We start from the raw sequence: 11,860 nt of genomic DNA, 5'->3' as shown, positions 1-11,860 counted from the left end.
CAAATTAAACAGAAGAGACCTTGAGTTTAAAACTAATGTCAAATCTATCTTTCAACAGTAACCAATTAACTACATTAAAGCCGGAATAACTACTATAACGTTCTTAACGTGCCAAATTAAAAACGTACAACACAGGAAATAAGAAAAACGCGCGAGAGTGCATTTGCAACAGAGCGTCGATCCTGTGACGTATTAACGTTTTGTAATACGCATGCGCAATCATCGCGCCAAAGTGCAGCAAGGAAACGAAGGCACTTCCTCCCGCCAGTTTCTCACGATGGACGGACTCGATGAAGTTGCGATTTGTACTCTAAAAGGTTAGTAATTTATATTTTTTTTTTGGAAAGTCAGTTAATTCTATTGGTCATTCTGTGTATTTGAAGTTGAATTGTAATCTTAAATGATTCCTACCGGAACCAGCGCTCCTGTAACTGAATGAAATTAACTGATCATTCAGTCTTTTTCTCAGTCTTTTTGTCTGAAATTTCAGCCTGTCCCTTGTTGCTTTCCATCTCTTTAGTTGTACTAGTTAGTACAAATTAAGTTATACTTAATTTATTAAAAGCGGCCTATATCCAAATATGACCTCAATTTTTTTGTGACGTCACCCTGAGGCAAATTCAATTAAACTATCACTTCTGTTGTTTTATCGTTAACACTTTATAATAAATTAGTATTCAGTGACAATAGTCAACTGTTTTACAACATTTGTTTTGCAGCACTTATTGATCCTCGTGTTACATGGACTATTATATATATTTTTTTAAATGTGCATACCACAACATTGGTTATTTCATAATGAACATACAATGAACATTTTTACAACCATTTACCAATACTTTTAAATGCTCTAAAACTGTTTATTGCTTTTTCATGATACCTAATGCATTTACTGATGCTGACAAAAATAACCTTTTTGTCAAGTGTTGAATATTTTATCATTATTGCCTGTTTATTTAACTTAATTAATAAGCCATTTCATAGATTTATATTTCTGCCATGTTAGGACCATGTTATAAAACAGAAATGTCTCTATTTCTCTTATTAAATATCTATAATCAAGTGAATGCATTTTCACAATATCTGAAAAAGTTATGCATACAAAGTATAATGCACCTGACCTATGCTAACTAACGTATTTACATGTGTTCTAAGCTGCTAACATTGGGGAAGACATTTTACCAACTCTCTCACGGGATGATATCCGAGATCTCTTTCCTGGTCCTGAGCACTTCCTGCGACGCAGAGCCATTTGGCATATTGTTCATAAGGAAGAACAGGTAATTTTACTTAAACCCTTAACTGTCACCCCATTTTTGAGAATAAACATGATTCCAATCCAAACTTAAATGTTTATAATACAAGAATGCTTTGAAAAACAGACCTAAATTTGGTCTGCTTAATATTGCTGATGAAAAGTATGAAAAACTTATGAAAGTTTAAATTTACTGTAAATCAAGTGTACTGTACTTAGCATTTATTTTATATAAAATGTATATTTTATCAAATATATTTAACACTAAAATTGCTATCAAATTAAAGCAATATGTCTATCCAAGTTGCGTTTTCAAGTTGATGTAAAAAAAAAAAAAAAAAAAAAAAAGCCGCTGGGTGTCACCGACATTGTTAAATTTTTTAAATAGAAACAATTTCCAATTTTACTATTAATAAACTGTACTATTATTTTTAAATTACTATTACAAATTTATAAAGGTCTGTCCAAATATCAAAACAGTTGGCAAATATTGAACCGTGAGACTCAGACTTTTGCAACATTATTTGTTTTTTCAAGATTTGACTATAAAGTAGCTAAACTAAATATTGTAATTTGTAACATGACATCACCCGCTAGGGTAGGAGCTCACTAAAAGAAATGAATGTACCATTTCCATGGTAACACCACATCGATTTCAAATGGTTTTCATAGGTCGAACCTAATTGTGGTGTTGATTAATAAAATATGTGATATGAAAAAAGGCAATATATAAGAAGAGTGCCAAGTGTCCCACCAGTGGGATGGTGACAGTTAAGGTTAAAATATTTGTTTTTTGGATATTTTTTACCTGTTATCGGTAATTACATTTTCAGCACAGAGGATTTATATGTAAGTTTGTGTGGTTAAAGATTAACACTTATACATTCAAGTGAGACCCTCTGGAATAAAATTATAAATTTCTTTTCTGAATTGATTAATGTATACATTTTGTATTTTAGGGGCACACCATTCCTGTTGAACCCCAAGGTTCATCAGCTGATGATGAACATAATGGAAGTCCAAAAAGAGATGACCCCAGCACTTCAAAGTTTTTGAAGTTACCCAGCCCAGAATACGTTCTCTTCACTGATAGTGAACTACAACATGTGAGACGTGCATACTTCGAGCAGCAACGTCTTGGAAAAGAGGGTGAAGTCACCTTATCAAAGGAGCTCTTCTGCCGACTCATCCGAAATACCATGACAAATATGATATCTATTGCAAGAGCCTCTTCAGATGACTACAAATATCCCACTAAACATGAAGTTATTGCCATGGCAAAGCGGTTAGTACAGTACTACCCTATGATAAAAGATAAGTCAACTGGATCGAGTCATGAGTGGGTGAGAGACTTCATTTGCTTGAATATTTATAGTCAAAACATGTTTTCCTGCTAACATTGTTTCAAAACTATTCATTGATGCTTTTTTCTTTTTTACAGGACACTGTTGCCAAAAAGCTCTTGAAGCGACTTTCAAATATCCGAAGTCCTGTGAAGGCCAAACACCCTCCCTCCAAGAGAGCACGTCTGAATGAAGTACCGTCTGCTGCAGTGGCAAGTGACTATGATGCTGATTCCAGTGCATCAACAGTTCATCTATCACCACCTTCAAGATCAAGCACCCCACAGCAAGAAAATGACAGCATTGATGAAGCATGTATGTACATTAACATTTACAAGAAAATTCACAAGTATAGTATTTGCAGTAAGTAATAACATAGTATTTGGTAATATATGTAAGCCTAATTCTGCTTTATTAATTTTTATGTGGCATGGCATACATTCTTGTTCTAATTATATTGAATGCCTGAATTATAGCCGACGGTCCAGACAACAGCCTTGACAGCCAGAAAACACAGGCACGACATTACAGGACTCTACAAGAAATGTACAAAGCAAAGAAGCCAAACAAAGCTGCTGTAACTCATCTATTAGACCTGGAGTTCCAGTCCAGAAGAAATTTCATTGACTCAAATGCTTTGAAGGAGCAAGACCGACCCACAAAAATTTTACAGGCATACCCGTGCTTCAAAGAACTGGACCATGTGGGTATACACACTGCAACATACTTTAGACTGAGTGACAAATGTCCCATTTCATCTGCCTAACTGCAGACATACAGATTTTTATAACTTTCAATATTTCACTCAGGTATTGGATGAACTGCGGAGAGTCATTGAGCCAAACAATAGCCAATACACTTCTGAGGTGAAAGGCAGGTGGGAGAACTTCTACTCCAAAGTTCAGTTTTATGGCGTCATGAAGAAAGTCATGAAGCCTCCAAGGACATTAAATGGAGGTAAAGATGTATTTCATCGATTGACCTACCTGATTTCAGTAACAATTTATAATAAGTATACAGTAATAAATTACTTACCCTTATAGTACTTATTGGTTTATATTTAATTCATAGTTATTATATTGTAGTCTCTACATTGGTAATACATTAATAGGCTATTTGCAATTAGTGAGTTCTTCAGTGGAATTAACACAGTTATTGTTGTTTAATTAGCTCATAAGTAATAACTTAGTTAATATTTATTATGCTTTGTTTACAACTTAAAGGGCTAGTTCACCCAAAAACGAAAATAGTTTAATTTATTACTCCCCAACTCATGTTGTTGTACACCCATAAGACCTTCATCTTCAAAACACAAATTAAGATATGTTTGATGAAATATGATGGCTCAGAAAGGCCTCTATTGCCAGCTGCAATGACACTGCACCTATCAAGATTCAGAAACAGTTCATGTGACTACAGGGGTTAAACTTTTTGTACTTTTTATAAGCTCTCAAGATCCATAAAGGTAATAAAGACCTGAATCACCCTGAATCATTGATACGAATCGTAAGTCTCCAAAGCAGAGTTTTGAAATCCTCCATCACTAGATATTGTTGGAAAGTAAACCACTCAACTCACATGAACTGTTTTAAATATGTCTTTAGTACCTTTATGGATCTTGAAAGGTTCAGTGTTATTGCTGGCTATAGAGGCCTCACTGAGCTATTGGATTTAATAATAAATATCTTAATTCGTGTTCCAAAGATGAAAAAAGGTCTTACGACATGAGTGTGAGAAATAAATGAAATCATTTTCATTTTTGGGTAAACTAACCCTTTAACCGTAAGGAGATCTCACTTTAGATTAGGTCACAGAAAATTGGAAAATGTCATTAATTAAGCGCTTTACACCAACCTTTTATAAATTAATTGCATAAGTATTAAGTGCTCCTTTAAAAACTTAAATACCCATTTTCTGTGATGGGTGGGTTTATGGGTAGAGTTAGTGTAGGGGGAGAGAATATACAGTTTGTACAGTATAAACAACATTACGCCTATTTTAAGGAACACTTAATATGAATGCAGTTAATGTCTAATAAAGGTTGGTTTAAAGCACTTAATGACATTTTTCCATTTTCCATGGCCTTTCCATGAATTTTGCTATGTATCCTAATCGTAGTTAACATGTGTTCTTTACTTCCATGAGCTCATTGTTTTTACCTTAAATTAATACATTGCTTAAATTAATACATTATTAGCTAACTATGATTTGTATATGTACATTTCTGAAATTACTAAAATTGGACAGCCATTTGATAACCGATCACTCTAAATTGTAATGTTGACATGCATTCTCTGTAAATCTGCTTTAAAACTATGTATTGTGAAAAGTGCTATACAAATAAATGTGAGTTGAACTTAATTAATCTATTTACTCCTAGTTAAAGGCAGGGTAGGTAAAAAAATGTATAAAAAACTTTTTTTCCAAATTTGTTTAAACTTTATATATCAATACATAATTAAAATGTAAGTACTCTGAAAAAGAAAGTATAAAAATTGAGTGTCTGTAGACCTCTCACGACTGTTTTAAAGACAGATCATTATTTCCATTCACTCCACCCCCTCCCTTCTGGGCTCCTATAGATTATTTATCGTCTCTACTACGGCTCGCTAAGTAATGTTATGTTAGCTATATTACGCAGCTACGTGTGCTAATGACACATGCTTCATGAAAAAAATATGTATGATCAAAATACAAAAAGAAAGATTTACCTGTCCAGCAGAAATAAAGCCATCAAGGAGTCACTTTTCAGCCCCTTGAGTTCCCTCAGTTCTCGCCATCGCTGGAAAGCCACGCCGATATTAACTCGCGTTTTATTTCTTTGTTTATCCAAAGACTTTTTGTTCATTGCCTTTTCTTGTACTGTTACTGTCTTCCTTTTTTTGCCTGGTTTGCCTTCACTAACTGCATAGGCTGGTACTGTGAATTTTGCTTGCTGTTTCTCTGCCATTGTCTTGGTATTCCTAGGATCCGTGCCTGTTGAATTCCTCAAATCAAACGTGCGCGCGCAAGTGGGCAGGTCATGTGTGGCAAAAGGGTGGTTGCCATGGTTGCGAGAGAGTGACAGTCGTCTAAGCCAATCCTATGTTTCGTCCCGAAATGGAAATAATGAGCTGTGTTTAATACAGATTAAACGGTCTAGAGTCACTCGATTTTTATACTCTTTTTATCAGAGTACTTACATTTTAATTATGCATTGATATATATAGAAAGTTTAAACAAATTTGGAAGAAAGTTGTTTATACATGTATTACCTTCCCTGCCTTTAATTAACAATCCCTTTACTATGAGCTAATTAAACAATAATAACTAATTTCTGTGACAGTCTACTCACTATTTGTATATTAATATATGTATATTAACTACAAATTAACTATAAACTAATAGTTTGTAAATGATTTTGATGTACTTTATTCCTGTATAATAAAGTGTTAACCTAATTCTTAAGTGCATATCAATATCGATTTCCTCTTGTTTGTTTTTTTTTCTTGTTTTTTTAGTTGAACATGCCATTGCAGTTTTTACTGCCCTGCCACTGCTCTTCCCATCTGGCTCTGCAGCACCCAAGAAACTGGTCCCAATCAGTGAGGCTCTTTTCCACGTCCTCACGGTAAGTTTAACTTCAGTAGTGATAACTTAGCAGGTGCCTAAGATGCCTACACTCTCAATAAGAAAATGTCCTAATTGGGCTACTCAAAAATTGGCCATGAAAAAAAAAGAAAAAAAAAAAAACTCTACCCCACCTTTGGTAGAAAAAATACCCATAATAACCAGTCATTTAGAAGGGTGTAAATGTTGTTACGTGTAATTGAGCTTTATTCATATGTTTTATATTGGATGCATTTTTACCCAGGAAGAGCCTCAAACTTGAAACAGATGTTTCCTTTTCCTCATTAACCATGTCCACCCAACAACATATGAAACACAAACATTACTTACTTTGCTTTTTTGCTGTGTTTGTAGTCTAAATTCTGTATTTATTTATTTGGTTTTCTAGCCCTCTGAGGATCCTGATACCTACATCCACCGGCGTGTGCTTTCTAGTCCTGTCTTGCTGATTGGTGAGCAGAACTGCATTGTGGTTGTAGGTACAACTCCAGTTGTAACATTTGAGAAAGATTTGCTCCACGAGGGACCTCTCTACCTCCTGGCCTATTACTACGCATTTCACCTGACGTATCCCAAGTGTATTGCCACACTCTTGTCTGTGTTACAAACACAAGTACTTGGAGATGTCATCCATGAGCAGGATGCAACCTCCTCGTACAAGAAGGCCATTCATGAATGGAAAATGTTTGTTGAGTAATTTCTTTCCTAAGATGTTGTATGGCTAAGTCAGTGAGGGCTGCAGGTTTTTTTGGTTTGTTGTTGTTTTTCCCCTATTTCTTTTGCACTTGAATTGTGATATTTTTTTAGTTTCTCACACTTTTCAGTACTGTTTATTGAATTTGCCATAAATGCAATACATTCATTGAGTAATTGCTGTTTGAGGTTATAGTGAATGCAGCTTATAGACTGATGCATATCTCTTTGTGCAGAACATTTGCTGTTGATATGCTTGTTATTTTGTGTGTGTGTGTGTGCGTGTGTGTGTGTGTGTGTGTGTGTGTGTGTCAGTTGAATAGCCTTGAAATCGGTTCATCCTGCTTATATGCTCCATTTGTTTAAGAGGAGGTTATTTAATAAATGGTCAGCAAAACGTAAGTTTGTTTATTCATTTAGTACATTTTATGTTTCTTTATTGGGGTGTTTCAAGAATTTTTATCTATTTTCAGGTTATTGAGCATCTTTAAAAAATCAAAATAAGATAAATTTAAGGGTAAATATTCTAGTTTTAATGCAATCTGCATTAATATTACTTATTCAGTTCTTATAAAAAGTGAAAGTTGCATAATTATAAGCATGTTTGTCTAGTTATAAGACCTAACAGTATTTTTAGTGACTAGATTTGAGATAACATTTTCTAGTTTTAATGAAATCTGCCCTTAATGTACTTCTTATTCAGTGCTTATAAAAAGTGAAAGTTACATAATTATAAGCATGTTTGTCTAGTTATAAGACCTAACAGTATTTTTAGTGACTAGATTTAAGTACAATATTCTAGTTTTAATGCAATTTTCACTAAATGTATTCATTATTAGATTCTTATAGAAAGAAAATACTGCATAGCTTTAAGCATTTTTGTCTAGTTTTAAGATCCAATTGCATTTATTAGTGACTAGAAATTTATGCTATTTTCAAGAATTCTTATCAAGTCAATTTTGCTTACCCCATTGGCAGATTTTTTTGCTTGATTTTAGTACACTTTAACTGGATTTAAGCACATCTTGCTTGTTTCAAGGGGGGCGTTTTTTGCAGTTGGTGGCAGAAATACACCATTGTGTTCTGTGTCAACCGCCAATAAAATCCAAGAAGAAGAAGAAGAATTATGAGAGGATTGTGCAAATTCAAGTAGAGGTGGGGGATATGCCACTGCATTTGAGGAGGGACCAGCTAGCACTGGTATAATGGGCAAATATCAGGGGGCATAAAGAGAACCACATGTCTCAGACAGTGTTAAGGGAATGTCAGGAAAAAGAAAGTATGAAAGTTAAAAGTTATGGATGGGTTATAAAAGATAAGGTAGAAAATATGGGAAATGGTTCTTTGAACATCAGCCCAACTGTGGCATATTCAGTAGTGCATCCTTGGATATTAGAAGAATTGAAGGTTGATTTAGGACTGTTGGAGGAAAGGAAGACAGATGGAGTGGATAAGTATGGGGTAAGCAACTATATAACAGGAAAATACAATCAGTGTGTATAGGTTTTTACAGATGCGTCTAAAAATATTGAGAAGAGAGTAGGGGTAGCTTATGTAATCCCTGAGGAGGGCATAGTAAAGACTAAAAGGATAAATTATAATTTAGCAGTGTATACTGCTGAACTGGTAGCCATATTGCTAGCGCTGTTGTGGATAGAGTCTAATAATTGTTTACAGGCAGTGATTGCCTCCGATTCTAGTTCAGCACCGATTAGTATTCAGAACTTTCAGTCTGAATCAAGGGAAGATATTTTAATTGAAATTGTACAGCTAGCAAATGGTCTGCAAGCATCAGGAAGGAGGGTGACATTCTTATGGATTCCAGCCCATATAGGAGTGGAGGGCAATGAACTGGCCGATGAACATGCAAAGAGAGCAACAGAGAAAATTAATATAGATATAGATGTGAAATATAGTAAATCAGCACTCTACACCACTCTACCCGCACTTCCTCACCTGCCGTGCACGCCAGTCCCATGGCCAGGCCGGCGCCCTACTCTGGTTCGGTGGAGGATTGCAGCGGTTTTCTCCTTATATGCTCACTGGTCCTGGAGATGCAACCACACTTACACCCAACCGAGAGACCCAAGGTAGCATTCGTAATTTCTCAACTGCAAGGTAAAGCGCTTCTGTGGGAAGATTCAATTTGGACTCAGAATAACCCAGTTATCCAGTCTTATTCCAGCTTCATTGACCATTTCCGAGAAGTTTTTGGCAGACCAGCTTGGGACTCGTCAATTGGTGAGAAGCTGTATAACCTTAAACAAGGAAAAATGTCTGTCAATGAATATGCTCTTCAGTTCAGGACTCTAGCGGTGTAACACTAATGAGCAGATGGTATTTCAGCCATCTGTTCCATATTAATGAATCCTGACTCTCTAACACATTCTGCACTCAAAGACCAGAACGTGAGTAAACAAGGACCTTCGTTTTACAACATCTTCCAACATAATTCACCATTTGGGCGCCTGCGATGTCTGCAATATCTTATGACGGGGTGACATTTATTGCACCTTCGAGAGAGTCCAGAGATACGCGCCGAGCCTCAAAGGAAAGACAAAACACCCGCCTTTTTCCACACGGCACGACCACACATTCCACAGCACATAAGCACACACACACAAACCTTTCTTAACGTTCTTTACCTTCGTCATTTTATTACTAAGATGTATTTTTAGGTTTGTGTGTTGCATAAAATGATTAATCCTGTTATGCGAGGATTATAAATTGCTTACTTGTAAATTGAAAATGTTTTTGGAATGAATGTTCTCAAATAGAATCATGAGTTGTAATCCTACCCCTGACCAGGTCGTAAGACTTTATGATCTAACTAAAGCCTGGTTCACACGGCAGGATAATTAGGCCGATTTTAGCCCCGATTCACCCCTTCCGACAATCTTAAGGATGCTCCGATTATCGTAAAATAATCTGATCAGATATTCCTGCCGTGTGTGGTGTGTTAAGACTGCTCTCCTCTGCTCGGAAGGACGTCGGGACCGCTCCGATCTCAAATCGGGGATATCCAACATGTTGGATTTATTTGGCCTGATTTCTTCTCGTGTGTGGTGTCCCCCGAGGACAAACGATCACGCAGCCTGTGGACTGTGGCGTGTAGCCAATCAGAAAGCGAGGTGACGAGGCGGCGAGGAAGGACCGGGAAACAAAATCAAAACAGCCGGCGGCATGGCACACCAGAAAGTCCGGTTTCTTGTTTTTTCTTATGTTTTTTTTTCGGTTAAAAACAAAGCACAATCTATGGCCACTACATCCTCTTCGTCCGCCATGATTGTTTACTCTGAAGTCACGTTTGATCTCGAGGGATTTTGCGAGATTTCCCGTCTGACCTGGGAATGCTCGGGAGCCAAATCGGTTCATGTGTGATGTGTTGATTTTGCCGTGTGGCTGCACACCACACACTGTACGACCAAAACTGTTAGACCCATGATTTTTTATCGCCGTGTGTGGGGTCTCTCAGGTTTGGAAAATCGGCTGACAATTTTAAAATCGTCCCGTGTGAACCAGGCTTAACAGAACAGCAAAGCCAGCTCACTGGCACCTTTTCTCAATGTATTCTAAATGTATTGAGTATTGCTATTTTTTGGTGCATTAGATGTTTTCTATAATCAAATTGGAGTATAATGTTTATCAGTATCTGTTTAATCTTCATGCTTTGACGGACTCACTTATATAAAGGAAATTAATGTAAAATGTATTAATCTGGAATTACGAACTTGCTAGAATATCACTGCTGAAATCCGATAAGCCATAACTTATTAGAGTGGGTGTTTCCCCAGAGACAAAGGAACTTTTTTCCTGCTTCAGATCGCGGACGTTCATTGGTTGTTCGCGCAAACAGAGGTGTGAACCAGTCACTCCATAAGTAGAACTGACCCAGGAAGTTCCTCCCTCTCTGGTTCTTGTCGCGCCTTGTCCCCGCTCTTGTTCCGCTCTTCTATCGTCTCTGATCTCAGCACGGTGGCTGAGAGAACAGCCCGTTCTCATGACTCCTTCGGGAGCTTCCATCTCCGTTTTCTTTTGTTTTCTGTACTAAGTTCCTCTCTACACGAGGAAGATGAACGCTGACTCATTACGTTCGTTGGACCTTTGAAATATCGCGCGAGTCCGCAGCAGCCCCGGAAGAGACGAGAGAACACGCCCAATCACAAAGAGACCAAATGCAAGTATTATTTTCTAGAGAGATTTAAATGCTTCTTAAAGTTTGTCTATTACCTTTTCAAAGTGATTTGATTCGTTGTTGTCTTTCAAAAGGTTACTGTCTGTGAGTTTGCATAACTGAGCTTATTCTGTGATTGCGCCTATTCTTTCACCTCTTTCTCTCACCTCTCTCACTCATTCTCTCTCTCTCATTTGGATTCTGTTATGTCTTGTACAAAGTCTACTGTCTGTATTGTCGTACGTGTATTTACTCTGTGTAATTTGTAGTTTGATGTATTATTAGTTCAATTATTAAAAACCAATATATATTCATGATTGCTTCTGTCTAAAACGCTCACATCACGAGTCAATGAAATGTCTGATCTTTAGCTACAAGCTCGTTACTTTTCAGTAACCGAAATTTCATAAGGATAGGAGAATGTTTTCATGGCCAGAGACAATTTTTTCTTGAATTATAAGAAGTGATAACCCTATTGAAAGTTGATAAGTTAATCTTACAGCCGTTTGCTGGACAAACCAGTTTGATTTGTGGTAATTCACAGTAAGAGATATCACTATAATTGATAGATATCACTATAATTGATCACTATAATTGATAGTTTTTTTTTTTTTTTTTTTTTTCATCACTTGGCGCCGGTACAGGATGGCTGCCTCCGTGACGTGCTCTGCATATGTTTTTGTCTTTTTGTTTTTGTCCTCTGCTTGTGCCTCAATAAACTGTCTTTCTGTTATTCCTCAGCCTCCTGTGGTATTCGGTAACAGAAGACCGGACCAACACCAATTG

The 11,860-nt window shown here is 36.6% G+C and overlaps 1 protein-coding gene across 1 annotated transcript; it reads left to right on the top strand.

The window, feature by feature from the left end:
* Positions 1-63: 63 nt before the first annotated feature.
* On the top strand, positions 64-6,969 carry LOC132132755 (uncharacterized). Its single transcript, XM_059545276.1, has 8 exons — positions 64-317; positions 1,156-1,280; positions 2,215-2,598; positions 2,697-2,913; positions 3,075-3,301; positions 3,408-3,555; positions 6,099-6,208; positions 6,596-6,969. The coding sequence occupies exons 1-8, from the start codon at positions 212-214 to the stop codon at positions 6,902-6,904; spliced, it is 1,626 nt and encodes a 541-aa protein (XP_059401259.1). The 5' UTR covers positions 64-211; the 3' UTR covers positions 6,905-6,969.
* Positions 6,970-11,860: the final 4,891 nt, after the last annotated feature.

This window comes from Carassius carassius, chromosome 49, assembly GCF_963082965.1.
Source record: "Carassius carassius chromosome 49, fCarCar2.1, whole genome shotgun sequence".
NCBI lineage: Eukaryota > Metazoa > Chordata > Actinopteri > Cypriniformes > Cyprinidae > Carassius > Carassius carassius.
This window is presented reverse-complemented; position numbering and strand designations above follow the sequence as displayed.